Source organism: Spermophilus citellus (assembly GCF_964194105.1).
Source record: "Spermophilus citellus genome assembly, chromosome: 9".
In the NCBI taxonomy this organism is placed as follows: Eukaryota; Metazoa; Chordata; class Mammalia; order Rodentia; family Sciuridae; genus Spermophilus; species Spermophilus citellus.
Window position 1 is genome coordinate 137,660,289 of NC_138191.1, and position 14,951 is coordinate 137,675,239.

General features: G+C 58.2%; 1 protein-coding gene across 3 annotated transcripts in view; it reads right to left on the reverse strand.

Moving 5' to 3' along the window:
- Window positions 1-14,951, reverse strand: part of PRDM16 (PR/SET domain 16) — a 328,143-nt gene that overhangs the window by 46,420 nt on the left and 266,772 nt on the right. For all 3 annotated transcript variants that reach the window (XM_081305191.1, XM_081305192.1, XM_081305190.1), the window contains exon 4: window positions 4,531-4,665. In XM_081305191.1, the coding sequence (XP_081161317.1) occupies window positions 4,531-4,665 (135 nt within the window). The remainder of the gene's footprint in view (window positions 1-4,530; window positions 4,666-14,951) is intronic.

Below are 14,951 nucleotides of genomic sequence, written 5' to 3' on the forward strand. Positions count from 1 at the left end.
CCACCAGGGGTGACCCAAATGTCTTCAATTTCCCCCAAAGAACAGTTGGAAGATGAGGTTGAGGTGGGGGTAAGCAGTCTGAGGCCCCCAAAGCAAATTGAGGTGGGGGTAGGTGCTTGCCCCTGGCCATGAGCCATCTGTGGTCTCTCTATGCTTGTTGAGACCACAAGTCTCCTTGCAGGTGACAGAGTCAGGCCCGGGAGGGCTGAGGTGGGTGTGATGGAAGGGCCTGTCCCTTCTCAGGAGGTCTCCTGGGCAGGAACTCTTGCAGCCACAGAGCACCAGGAGAGGAATCCCATCACCTGGGTGGAAACGTGGAGCAGGGCCTCTGAGGGCTTCCTGCAGTCCCTGAGGCCAGGCTTCCGAGTTTACACGTCCTGACCACCACCAGCAGGAGATTCAGGTGGAGAATAAAGCCTGGTCCTCGGTTCAGAAGGCTCCCCTGCATCTGGAGGCCACATCCCCTCTGGGGACTTAGCTTCCAAACTTTCTGTTAAGACGTGACAGCCTCTTGTTGCTTGGCTCCTTTATCTTCTGAAAATTGGGGCTGAGATCATGGGTCTTGAACTTTGAAACTAGGCTCAGGCCTTGCTGACCCGAGTGTCACAGGTTCCTTCCACTAGTGTCGGTGCTGTAGTGAAGGCAGGGGTGTGTTGTCCGTGCACGCGTGGATGTGTATGTGTGCTCACGTGTGTGTGCACGTGTGTAGTGGGGTGTGTTGTCCGTGCACGTGTGGACGTGTATGTGTGCTCACGTGTGTGTGTGCATGCATGTGTGTAGTGGGGTGTGTGTTGTCCGTGCACGCGTGGATGTGTATGTGAGCTCACGTGTGTGTGTGCATGTGTGTAGTAGGGTGTGTGTTGTCCGTGCACGCGTGGATGTGTATGTGTGCTCACGTGTGTGTGCATGCATGTGTGTAGTGGGGTGTGTGTTGTCCGTGCACGTGTGGATGTGTATGTGTGCTCATGTGTGTGTGTGCATGTGTGTAGTGGGGTGTGTGTTGTCCGTGCATGCATGGATGTGGATGTGTGCTCACGTGTGTGTGTGTGCATGTGTGTAGTGGGGTGTGTGTTGTCTGTGCATGCGTGGATGTGGATGTGTGCTCACATGTGTGTGCATGCATGTGTGTAGTGGGGTGTGTGTTGTCCGTGCATGCGTGGATGTGTATGTGTGCTCACGTGTGTGTGTGCATGTGTATAGTGGGGTGTGTGTTGTCTGTGCATGCATGGATGTGGATGTGTGCTCACGTGTGTGTGCATGCATGTGTGTAGTGGGGTGTGTGTTGTCCGTGCATGTGTGGATGTGTATGTGTGCTCACGTGTGTGTGTGCATGTGTGTAGTGGGGTGTGTGTTGTCTGTGCATGCATGGATGTGGATGTGTGCTCACATGTGTGTGCATGCATGTGTGTAGTGGGGTGTGTGTTGTCCGTGCATGCGTGGATGTGTATGTGTGCTCACGTGTGTGTGTGCATGTGTGTAGTGGGGTGTGTGTTGTCTGTGCATGCATGGATGTGGATGTGTGCTCACGTGTGTGTGCATGCATGTGTGTAGTGGGGTGTGTGTTGTCCGTGCATGTGTGGATGTGTATGTGTGCTCACGTGTGTGTGTGCATGTGCGTAGTGGGGTGTGTGTGTTGTCTGTGCACGTGTGGATGTGTATGTGTGCTCATGTGTGTGTGTGCATGCATATGTGTAGTGGGGTGTGTGTTGTCCGTGCATGCATGGATGTGTATGTGTGCTCACGTGTGTGTGTGCATGCATGTGTGTGTGCAGGTGTGGGAGTCAGTGTGTGGTGTCTGTAATTGTCCAGAAATCCTGGTAGAAGCCCTTGGGACCATGGAGATCTGAGAAACTCCGCTAATATTGTGTGACGTTTCCTTCTTAAAGAGAAACCTGTCTTCAGAACCTTTTTTATTGTTAATATTCGAGGAGGGTTTTTATTTTAGCTCCACAGAGGGTCAAAGCAGGCTACTTTGAAGGAATGTGTGTCCCCGAGGGACCAGGAAACCAAGTTGCTTTCTGCCAAGGCCGCGTTGTCCTGGGAGAGAGCTGCTCTGCTTTTGGCCACTACTGAACACGCAGTTTGAGATCTACTATTCCCTTCCAAGGTGTTTTCAAAAGTCATTTCATTCAACCAACAAATATTTATTGGGAGTCTGTGGGTTCCGGGGAGTGACTTTCTTATTATTATAGTTTGGAAATTGCTATCCCCCAGCTGCTCGTCTGCCTTTGGTTGCTGGGATTCCAAGCTGAGGTTTTGGGATGGCTCTTGGACCCAATGTCCCCTGCAGCTCCCTGCAGGTCTTCTGCACCTGCTTCTGTTGTGCTCCGGGGGCCACTGCCCTGTGGTCTGTCCAGTTCCGAGGCTCAGTCTGGGAGACACTGGAGGGGATCTCGGGTGCCCCATACACCTGCAGTGGGAGGGGTCATTGCTCTTCTCTCCCTCGGCCTGGGCACACTGGAAATGCCCAGGAGGAGGGGCCACTTCTGTGGGCTATTAGGGGTTGTGTTTGTCAACCGCACACCCCGAGTGCCCCTAATGTGTGGCTGTGGATCCACCACAGCCCTGAAGCAGGGAGAGTCACTCCTGGGAGGCAGAGGGGCGTTGGAGGGGCTTCGCTGTCGAGTGGGGTAGGTGCCAGAGCCTGGTAAGCGCCCCACACCAGCACAGAGCTTCAGAGCCGGCAGTGTCCTAGGATGGAGGTGGGGCTAACAAAGGCCAACAGGAAGGGGCAGGTCTGTCATTCTGTCCTCGGGTCCTGCCAGTGGAAGGACAGCGAGCTGCAGGGCCAGTTCCACACAGGCCCGGGTGGAGCCTGAATAAACGAGTCCCTGGAATATTCCCCATAAAGATAGGGCTTTGTAGACGCCTCCCCTTTAGGGTTGGTTTCTACAGACCTGGCCTCACAAGTTGCCCACCTTTCTGCTTCGGTTTATTTTGATGTTCTAGTAACATTCATTCCCTCCATATAAACGCCTGCCTCCTTCACTACCCTGGTCTGTCTCACAGATGCTGCCCTGGCCAGCCTGGGTGCACTGGCCGCTGCCCCTCGGCATCCTCCAGACAGGCCAGCACAGGGCGTCCCCGGACCTGCTCCAGGAGGGCTCAGCAGAGCTCTGGGTGCCTTGAACCTTCTCACTCACATTCCACTTTCATCTGGAGGCAGGAAAGGTCTCCCCTTTAAAGTTCTGTTTTAATGTCCACGGTTATTCTTTTGCTTCATTTCTGTATTGTTATTATTTGCAGTTAGGAAAAGTTGTTTTCAAAGCTTTGGGTTCTAACCAAAGGCCACGGAAGTCTAGTGGAGAGGTGGACCCATGCTCTTGTTTGGAACCAGCTGGTGTCCAGTGTCTGGTAAAATCACTGCCTGGTCCAGACCGAGCCTTAGTCAAAGGGAGATCCAGCCACGAGGAAGGACCTTTGGCAGCCCGGGGCTGCCCAGGTCTCAGGCGCTGTTTCTTAACACAGAATGTTTCTCCAGAGTCAAGAGCCTTGAAGCGCCTTTAACAGCTGGCATGGTCTACACAAGAATGTGGCCTCTGTCTTTTAACAGAGGTCTCCATGAATGTCTTTTAAAGTTGTAGGACCTCATTTTGCAAATGAAATCTCCCTTAGAGCCCCAAGACAGGCAAAGCAGATAGCCCTGCTGGAAGGGGCTGGGAGTCCAGCACCTCAGAGGAGCCCAGTGTCCTGGGAACACAGGACGGAGGCCACTGCTGGGCCTGGCTGGATGTGGAGGTCTCTAGCCCACCTGCAAGCTCCAGGTGAAGCGAGGTGAAGTGGCGACCAGCATGGATGGGTGGCCTCCTGGAGTCTAAAGAAGCCACACATCTCCACTCCCAGCTGGCATGTGGCCTCGGTGACCGCCCTGGGTAGGGTCCACAAGCCTGCAGAACCCTTGGCCCCGGGGCTGGGAACAGAAGGGAAGGGGTTCTCACCCCTGTGGGGCTGAGGCCAGAGAGAGCACCTCACAGCTCAGGAGGCATCCGGCCTGCTCCTGGCGGGAAGGGACCGTGTCAAAACAAGGCCAAGCCCTCACCAGGCTGGGGCTCTGGGAGGGGCTGTGTCTCAGCCTGGCCTGGCCTAGGAGGTGCCCCAGCAGCTTCCTGCTGGCCAGCACTGACCCTTCTGGAGAGCTTGGTGAAACCCGGGTTCAGACAGGGCTCCTGCGGTTGGCCTCTCTTCCCACCTCTCTCGTGTCTCGTGGGCAGCAGCATCCGCAGGGAGCATGGGTCTTGTGGTTGGGACCCTGCCTGCCCTGCTGCCCTTCTCAAGGCCACCACCTTTCAGCTCTCAGTGCTGCTGGCCTCAGGCAAGATGGCTGACTGAAGGCTCCAGGGGAGTGTCCCAGGGGAGCTAAGCACCCCAGAGAGCCAGCATTGGCCAAGTGTCAGGCAGCTGCCCCAGAGCAGGACAGAAGCCCCCGGCATGGGCTCAGCTGTCCCTCACCGAGGCACCTCCATCCACCCTGGAGCATGTCCCCTAAGATAACTCCGAGGGGCAGAGCCCCTGCACACAGCCTGGACCTACCTGCTCGTTGATCTGACACATGGAGAGGTTCTGGTCATCACAGGAGCAGGCCACACGGACGTACTTGAGCCAGCTGCCGGCCCCCACCTGGCTGGCATCCACGCAGAACTTCTCGCTGCCCAGGTCTTCAGAGATCTGCCAGGGAAGAAGCAAACCGAAGGTCAGAGGTACCCAGTGTGCTTGGGGCTGCACGTTGCCTTGTCCCCGCAGGCTCAGGGGGACAGCACGTGAGCACCGGCCTCAGCCAGCCACGTGGTTATCAGCCAGGCCCTGCTTGGCCCAGCTGCTGAGCCCGGCGACCTTGGGGGCGGGGGACCCTTTTCCTTTCTCACGGAGCAGGTCTCGGCACAGCAATCTCCCCAGCAAGGCTGACCCAGGTGTGAGTGAGCAGAGGCCACTGCGTCTAAGAACAGAGCCCTCTGCTAAAGACAGCCCGAGCGTCGGGCTAGGAAAAAAAACGCTTTTGAAGGTAAAGGTGTCATTGGGGGTGCAGCTGTGTCTGAGCCTGGGTGTGTGCTGTCACCGAGTGTGTGTGCCTGCCACCCTGTGCTCACGCTCACACCAGCCTGCACATGGCCCTGGAAGTCAGAAAACCATCCGTTTCCTTGAAATCGGAACGTTCCCGGTGCCGAGCGGTGGCGGATGCCCGGCTCTCACCACCCTCCCAGGACACCTGCTCTGGCCTGGCTTTCTGGTGTGGCCGAGGCTGTCTTTTGAATCCCACTCCTGACAGGCAAGTGGCACCTTCTCAGGCTTGATTTCTGATCTGTGTCACCGTCGTGCCTCTGAGAGCACCGTTCATGGGAGAAGGTCTGACCTGACCTGCTGGCCACTGGGGCAGCTGCACTTGAGTCCAGCCTCCCGGCCTCTCCTGCCCATTCGGTGCCGGCCTCAGGTTCTGGGTCCAGAGCCTCTGAACCAGCAGCGTCATAGACACACGAGGGCAGGAGTGGGGGAGAGAGGCTGGCGGGCAAGGGATAAGGCCACTATCATGTGGAGAGAGGCTGAGTCCAGGTGTGCAGGTGTGTCTTGGTGGACAGGTGTATCCAGGCAGGTACAGACAGGCATGTCAGGTATGCAGGAGGTTTCAGGTGGGCAGTGTGCCCAGGTGGACAGGGGTGATGGGAACAGGGAATCCAAAGGGTCCCAGGGAGTCAGGGTTGGAGGCAGTGACCATCAGATGGGACCGTGGATGCTGACTCCAGAATCCTGAGCCCCGAGCTACGTCCTCCCAGGTACTCTGTTGTGAGGAGTAGGATGTGGGAAAGGGCCTGTCCACCTGCACTGCCCACTTCCACGCACAGTCAGGTGCTTTGGATATGATTGCGGTGCCCCCATAATTGCGGGGATCCTTCCTGATGGCCTGGGCCTGCCTGGCTTCAGAGTTGTTGGGGAAGTGCCACCCCCGGAGATGGCAGGGACCAGTGTTGCTGGGGTGCATGGCCGTGCTGTCGGGCCCGTCTATGCACGGCTCCCCATTCACCCCAAACCACAGCCCCTCCGGAGCCCATGGGGTGCCGCTGTGGGAGGGTGCGCTTTAAGCTGCAAGTCTCTGAGGGGAAATGCTCAGGCCCAGCCAACCTGGAACGGGGCCGGGGTCTTGGTTCTGAGATCTCTGAGGCCTTGTGCCAGCCAGGATGGGGTAGGGAGAGCATGAGGGCAGAGAAGGGGGGTGCTCTGTCCCTGCCCTCCAGCCCCAGGAGGCCATGCCCCTGACCACTGGTGCTGAGTGTCCATCCCCAGTGTGCAGATCCCTGGCCTGGTATGTAACACTCCCCTGCCCAGCGGACGCTTGCTGGGTTTCTGAGCCCCTGTGGGCCATGGGAGTCTTTGGAACTCACTGAAGTTCTATTTTCATAAAGGTCAACAGCAGCCAGAGGCAACGCGGAGACCCATGGTCCCAAACCCTGCGTCTGTGCCTCCTGCTCCTCTTCTCCAGGGACTCTGGCAGAAGCTGGACCCTGAGCACACAGGGGGTGGGGAGGCCAGCTCAGTACCAGGTTGGCACATCCTGTTGGTGTATAAGGGCACATGACCCTGTGCCCCCAACCACACTCCTCCCTGAGCCCAGTGACCAGGAGGGGCTCAGGATGCCTCCCAAGAGCAGGACCCTCAGCTCCAGGACAAGAGTGTGGCCTGCACCTTTTTCTGTAGGGGCCCAGTGGAAGGCTTGGGCCTTGTACAGGGAGTTCTATGACCACTGTTCAGGGCTCAGAGTGGGGGTACTGAGGACCTCACGTGAAACATGAGGTCACATGAAGAAGACCACTAAGAAGACCCGGGGCTGCTAAGAAGACCCAGGCCATCAGCCTGGGTTAGTGGCTGTACCAGGGCACATGACCTTCTTTGCCACCATGACCTGGACAGCAGGTTGGTGAAGTGCAGCACTGTGCTCCTGGACCCAGCACGCAGCATGCTTCGGCATCCTGGTGGGTGGGCTGCCCACCTTCCCATGGTGTCCCCCACTGTACAGAGCAGGCCTCCTTCCTGGGACACCTGCAGGGATCTGGACCCAGCCCCGTGTCCTTCTAGCTGTCTCCAGGCCCCAGCCAACATCTGCAGCTCTTTGAGAGTGTGTGAACATGGACTTGGCCAGCTGCTCTGCATGGGACACTATCCAGAGCCTCTGGTATGCCTCTGTCCTTCCTGGGTGCAGAGATCCACATCCCAGAGGCAATGAGTCCTCCAGGGTACTGACCCCAAGTGCCAGGCTGCCCTTTCCCACCCAGCAGGTAGGCACCACTCTCGGGGCTGAGAGCCCATCCTTCTAGCCATTCCTGTCTCCCAGGCCTGTCCTCATGTCTGGAAGGCCCGCTGCCCAGACCTCGGCTCTTGGCACTGTTACAGCGCACAGCTACTCGCTGGTGGCTCTTAAAGCTTCAAGATGTTTTCCCTGGGTGGGCACCCTGGGCTAGTTACCTCCTTTTGTCCAGAGGCTGAGAGCCTCAGTGCCTGAGTGGAGCCGAGTGAACTGCTGACCCTTCCCCTGGGGATGCCCATGAAGCTCCTGTCCCAGGGCCCTGGACCAGCAGTGGATGAGCTGGAGGCTGGGCGTGAGTGGTTGGTGGCTGGGCCTCACCTGAGATGCCAGTTCCCCTTCCAGCATGGAGTCCAGCCCCACAGCTGCACTGCCGGGCCCAGCTGGGCATACTGGCAGACGCAGGAGGGGCAGGAGTGGGGGCAGGGCCCTGGGCTGCAGCTTTTCTGTCCAGCTGGGGATGTGCCCAAGGCGGCCCTAGCCTGGGGCTGCTGCAGGTCTGGCTCCTGGCTGCCTTCCTGTTTGGAGCATCGACAGGCCTGGGCCATTTCGACTCCAGAGAGGGCTCACTAGTGTGCAGGTGCCCAGTATCTCCCCACGTTAGGGGACGGGATACGTGCCGCAGGGCTCAGCTCTGCACCCAGGCTGAGCCCTGGGCCGCCTGCTCCCCTCCAACCTAGACTGCTCTGGAGGCCATTCGAGAGCCACCGGGAAGACAGTCATAGGATTCTCTGTGCTCTGGAATCCAGAGCAGGCCCAGTGGGTCCTGCTGCCTTGGGGGCAGGACTCACCAGTCCCCACAGTGACAGAGCCCTGTCCCCAGTCCTCGGTGTGGTGAACCTCCAGGCCCCAGTAGCCTCTGATGGGGCCTCCTGGACGCGGGTGCTGTTGCAGGAAGGACAGGGAAGAGGAGGCCTGGCGGGGGAGGTGAGGGGGCCGCGGGCCGCCCAGAGGGACCCTTCGCCTGCCAAGTGTGGTCTGTACAGAGGCTCTGACGCCAGCACAGCGGTGCCTACCCGTCCCGGGCAGGGAAGCCCACTGCCTCCCGCTGGGGCAGGCATGTCCAGCCATGCCCAGAAGCCAGGCCACTGCCTGGGCCTAAGCTCCGCATGAGGTCATTTATCTCTGACAGTTTCAGGGTCATTTGGGCCTCACAGGAGGTAGATGAAGACAAGAACTGGGTGGGAGAGAGGACGGAGGAGGTAGGTGCTTGGTTCTGCTCACACACGAGACGTGGGGTGGGAAGGAGGGAGGTAACCCAGCCATGGGGTCCCCTGGTCAGCTTTAGTGACCAGCTGCTTGGTGGCCGATGTGGCAGCAGGACTGAGCCTCCCTCCTGATTTGGAATCCGGCCCCCTGTCCACGTAGCCACCCGAAAGCCTATTCTTGGGCTGTTTGGGGCTGAGCCTTGGGAGTCCCAGACCCTCCAGATGAAGCCGCCCTCTTGCCCGCTCACCCCCACCCGGCCTCCCAGGACCCCCACCCGCTGCCAGCCCCCCCCAGGACCCCCACCCGCTGCCAGCCCCCCCCCCCCCCGCTCATAAATCCCCCTCAGAAATGCTGAGTTATGAAGCGAAGGGATGGAAAGTTCTCTTAACCTTGACGATGTTTTTCGCACGTCATTTGAGGTTTCCTGTGCCTCTGCTGTGGCCCTCCGCTGGGCTGGCTCTCTCACATTTAATGGGCATGGCCAACGGCTGGCCTCCGGGGCGTGTGCAGCCAGGACCTGAGGCGTCTGTCGTCAGCTCACCTGATGGATTCTGAGCAGGCGGGAGGAGCCAGGCCCCACGTCCACCCTCGGCCTGTGTCCTGAGTGCCATGGCCACACCACCCTCTCAGGGGCCAGCAGCAGTGAGGGGGAAGCAGGGGAAGCTCTGCTTCTCACCCTGACCCCTCCTTGAAGGACCCCAAGGTGATTCAAAGCAACAGCCTGGGTGCTCGGCCTGGTGGCTCCTTTTCTGACGGTCGGTGCACACACACACGACATACGCATGCTTGTGCAAACGGGCACAGGCGCACACACGGATTACGACTTATGGCGACCACAGCAGCTGAAACAGAGAGTCCATTCTTGTGACAGAAGGAGGAGGGAAAGGCATTCTGGAAACACCTCTGTCCAGTGTGGACGCAGAGCCCGGACGAGCTCATAAATCCCCATCCTGACGCTCAAGGGCTGGGTGGTGACCTGATCAAGTGAAGGAGAAACTCGGCTGGCAGGGCAGGGCTGCAAAGCTCACGGGAGCCCTGGGGCGGGGTCAGCAGGCCTGGGGCCCACTCCTAGAGGAAGCTGGCTGTGCCTCCTAGGCCCCAGGCGACCTTGGTCTCCACTGAAGAGTTCCCAGGGCCGTGGTCTCTGTGGGGGAGGGAAGGCCAGGGTCCCAGGCCTTGGATTCAGATGCTGCAAGGAGGGGCCTGCTGCCTGATGGTGAGGGTCTGCCGACCGCGAAGGCGTTGGCTTTGCATCTGAGTTGGTGTGGGAAGAGCCTCTCTACCCAAAGCCAGGCCAAGAAGTACACATGTCGGAAAAAGAGCCTCTAAATCCTGTCCCCGATTTGATCGAAGCCACCAATCAGAAATCAGACCTCAAAAAGCATGTGAACACCTTGGGGTTCTCAGACACTCTCCTCCCAAATCCTCAGACTCTGGGGTGCTGTGTAAGCATCTCAGGGCTCACGGGTCACTCCCACAAATTCTCAGACTCTAGGTGCCAGGGAGCTACCAGGGTGACACCCTGTGCGCCCCCCAATGCTGAGTTCCCGAGCCTGAGCCCTCTCCCTGGGGCCTCCTCCTCCTCCTCTGGCCACTAGGTCCCCTCCATCTTTTCTAGGTTAGCTGCCTGCACCTCTCCCTCCCCCCTGGGGCTGGGGCTACACCTGGCAGGGAGAGGCCCGCTGTCCATGAACTTTGCTGAATAGCAGAAGGTGGGCAGCGGTCTGACTGTGTGCCTCACCCGAGCTGCACCCGGATCTCAGGTAAACAGCAGAGGGGGCCAAGAAGGGGGCTGTGCGAACCTGGGGCCTCAAGGGCCGTCTCTCGCCACCTGCTGCAGCTGGATCTCAGGCCCTTCCTGTGGCCTGAACAGAAGCATATGCCAGGGGTGTCCCCACACTCTGCCCTGCCATCATGCCCCTGTGGCCTCAGTGAGGCATCTTGGGGGCGGGGCTTCCCCCGTAGCACGTGGCTTGTCCATGTTGCCAGGTCCGTGGTTCTTGACCCATTGGAAATAAAGGGGCAAACTGGAGTTTCACGTGGTGCTCCCTGTCCCAGCGAAACAGGAATACGGTACAGACTGGTGTGAGTGCAGAGACCTCTCGGGGTGATGGACAATGGCCAGGAGAAACAGGGTCTGCTGAAACTGGGACCAGCAGGCAGATGCCTGCACTGGCAGCCAGCGGGGTGGACGAGAACCGCCAGAGATGGTGAGTGCAAACCGGGGGAGACCAAGGAGGCCTTGGAGGCTGTCCCCTCCTCCAGGGGCCCACCCTGACAGCCATTTCCAACCAACGTGGCCCCCCTGGGGTCCTGCCTCACTGCCCCTTGGACACTAGGAAGCCCCACTTCTGCTTTCCGGCTGCTGGGGGTGCTGTCCGCGTGGTGAGCTCCAAGGAGCACCTGCGTCGCCCGGAGAGCCTGCTGAAGGCACCCAGGATGGAACCCTGTGTGTCCAGCCCTGCCTGGAGGGGGGGTCCCCTCTACCCTGGGTGCGGTGGGGAGCTCCCCCTGACACCCAGGTTAGAGGGTCGGTCACCTAGTGAAACCCCGCTGTCGCTGGAGAGATTCCTGGGTGGGGCCCAGGGGCTCTTCACAGAACTGGGCCCATTGCTGGGTGCCTGCTGAGCCTGGGGCCAGTTGATGGGAGTCCAGGGCCCTCCTACTGAGTGGTGGACAGCTGTCACAGCCTGTGCCCCAAAGGCAAGTGTGCCCAGGAGGTCTGGGCCTTCGGCCCCCTTGCTGGAAACAAGTCACGGAGTCCGCGTTCTGCCATGGAGGCTGCTCGAGCCCGGGTTTCTGCCGTGGGTTCTAGGTCTTGGGCACGTCCCAGGTGAGCTGACTGGGGCCATTGCTGGTTGTGCCAGTCTCTCTTTGAGATGTGTGACAGGTAGAGAAGGGTCTGGTCATGATGGCGGGCAGGTCTGCTTTCCAGGGGAGGAAGTCGAGGCAGCGGCAATATTGAGAAGCCCCCCCAGGCCCTGGCAATACTCGGAGCTCCAAGCCATGCCCAGCACTGACCATTCTACCACACTCCCTCAGGTCACTTCTGGCCAGGAGGAGGAGTGGCTCTCCTACCAGTGTTGTGCAGTGAGAGCCCTGACCACCGTCCTTTCCCTAGGGTCACTTCATGATCTTGATGCGCAAAATACCCAGTCTACTTTTGTCAAAATCCTTCTCTGAACTGTTTAATTCCGGTGAATCTGAGCACTGTACCCACGACTCCCACAGGATCAGCTTACACGTCTCCTATGAAAACGCTTCTTGACGCTCACATTAGCCTTACACACGTGAGAAAGCCCAGCAGGTCACAAGTAGGTCCCATGACACCCAGAATTCAAAGCAAAAACTGTTTGGGTGACTTGTTGATGCCAGCAAAGAGCTCCAGCCTCTCTCAGCTCTGACCACTCTCTGCAGACAGCCTCCGACAGGGCCTCTTGGGACTGGCCAGGGACGCAGCAGGAGGCAGGTACCAGGGGCTCGTTCCTCACTGTACCCTGTGGCCTTTCCACTGGACTGCTCACTTGCCTGCCACCCCAGGAGGACATCCTGAGTCCCTACTGTGGTCAGCCTGGGGGGAGGGCCACCTGGGTGAGTCGAGCCCTGGCCACTCAGGACCCCTTGAGCTTCTTTTTTGCTCTCTGGGGGCATTTTGTGTGGGCATAGGTGGGATTTTAGCTGCTGTGTGGACAACGGGGTCAGAATAAGGGCTTAGGGGCCCATGAAAGAGCCGGCACAGAGCACACCACTTCTGACAGCTGTGGGGGCTGCTGGAGCCGCAGGGTCTGCTTGCTCAGGGGGGCCCTGCAGGGTCCAGGGCTGGCTCTGTCCACCCTGTCTCACCCCCTATAGGCACTGCTTTGGGAGAGCCCAAGACAAGTCCTGTGCCTGCTACAACAAAAACCCTCTCCTGAAGCCTCTTGAATGTGGCTGAGCTCAGCCCACCCACTGCTGCCCACCTCTGGACCTGCTGCTCTTGGCAGACTGCACCCAGAGTTTAATGCCCAAGCCACCACCACAGCAGTGTCCAGGCAATCTGCTCTGGCAACGGCCACCCTCGGAGCATCCTCCAGGTCCCCAATTGGTTTGCAAAGTATTTCCCCAGTGTGCAGTGTCCACATATGGCCTGTCCTATCCCCTGTCCCCCACCACCAGCAGGTCTTGGGTGAGGCCCAGAGCCCTGGCCCAGGCCCGGGGGAGGGAGGGACACAGGGCCGTTTCTGCTTCTTCTGAGGGTGCAGACACCAAGGGCCCATCAGTAGTTCACACTGGAGCCTGCGTGCGGTCAGGCGGGGAGCGGGCGGCCCTGTGCCTGGAGCTGGCACCCAGCACTCAGCCCTGACATTATGAAGTGAGATGCTTTTGCTTTGGTTTGGTTTTTGATCATAAAGAAGATTAATAAGAAAAGGTCCCACAACCCCAAACCAAATGCTTGTGGCTGCGCCCCTGCTCAGGGTATGTGGGGCCAGGGCTGCCACAGGAAGCCACCCCCCGTGGGGGGCGGGCGAGGTCCTGGGAGTGTCACACTCATAACCTTTTTCTGCTTCTTAGATGGTGACAAACTGCAGAGCTTGCAGACCTGGCCACCCCCACAGCGGATGCTGGAGGAGTCCCCTGCAACCAGCTAAGCCCATGTCACCGGCAGAGGCTTCTAAATATAGCAGCATGTGGGGTCCTGGGCACCATGGCAGCAGGGCCTCAGCTTTGCTGGACAGAAACTGAGTGGAAGCTGAGTACCAGGATGAGGAGCCCACCAGGGACCCTGGGCATCCCCAGCCAGGTCCCCTTGCTGGGAAGCACCCTTGCCAGGTGCCCAGTAGGACTTGGCACACAACCACAGGGAGGCTCCCAACCCTCATACCCTCTCGTGTGTCCCTGATACAGGCTTCACATGGGAAGGGACTTCCAAATGGACCTTCAGGAGAACCAGATCTCAGCTGGACGCGGCTCCAAGTCTTCCCACCCGTTATTTCCTAGAGAGGGCAGCCATGTACAGAACCCAGGCCCACCGTGCCTGTCCTGGGGGCTCTCCCAGCTCACTGTTGGGCAGGAGGAGGGCACCATTCCTCTGCACCCCTAGAGTTTGCAGATGCTGTAGCCCACACTGCTCCAGCTGAGCATGGTCATTGAGACCTGTCACCCAGTGACAGAATGCTCACGTCCACTCCAGGGCAGCCACTGTTTCTTCCACATTTGCAGGTGAGGAAACTGAGGCAGAAAGGACTTTAGTGATTGGCCAGAGGTCACACAGCAAAAAGGGATGGACAGACTGGGCAGCAGGTATGGCTGCCCTCCTGGCTGCTTTCATGCTGTCAAGACCAGTATCACACATACCCATTGTCCTCCCTTGGTAATCTCTCCTCTGCTTGAGGATGGGCCGAGGGTAGCCAGAATTTCCCCAGAGCCTTGCCTGAAACAAGTGTCCATTGAGACTCACTGAAGGTCTCCATGAGAAGATAGATGGATGGATGGATGGATGGATGGGTGTGTGCATGGATGGATAGATGGTGGATGGATGAGTGGATTGGATGAGTGTTGAGTAGATGATGGATAGATGAATGCACAAATGAGTGAATATATTTGGATGGATGATGGCTGGCTGGCTGGATGGATGGATGGTAGATGGATGGATGGTGGATGAAAGATGGGTGAATAGATTGATGTTGGATGGATGATGGATAGATAAATGGATGAGTGAGTGCATGGATGTTGGATGGGTGGGTGGTGGACAGATTGATAGTAGATAGAGGGATGGATGGATGGCAGGTGGAGGGTAAATGGATGGATGTTGAATGGGTGATATGTGGATGAATGGATGTTGAATGGATGGTGGATGGATGGATGGGTAGATGATGGATGGTCGATGGAGAATGGATGGGTGGATGGATGGATGGATGAATGATGAATAGATGAGTGGGTGAATGCATTTTGGATGGATTGTGGGTGAATAATGGGTGGTGGATGGATGGATACTAGATGAATGATGGATGGATGGGTGGATAAATGGATGGATGATAGATGGTGGGTGGATGGATGGATGGTAGATGGATGGGTGAACGGATGGATGTTGAATGGACAGATTACAGAAGTGTGGATAAGTGGCTGGCTGGCTGGAGGAGAGGCAGTGTCCCCCATAACCTTTGTAGCTCCCACAGTGAGATCTAAGTTGATATCCCACCAATAGGATCCTCATCACATGGCATACTCTGGCCATGATGATGGCCTGCCTCACTTCCCCCTCACAGATGGCAAGGACCTCAAGTGTTCATTTGGTTGTTTCTCGGAGCCAGGAAGACAGTGTGAATAGGTAGGAAACAAATGAATGGATCACGGCACTTGAAGACAACCAAGAACAGCCCCGACTACTCCCTATGCTCTCCTGTGTCCACTGGTCTTTCTGTCTTTCTGGTCCGGGCCTTTTTCCTTCTAATCCCTCCCTGTGTTCTGCCGAAGG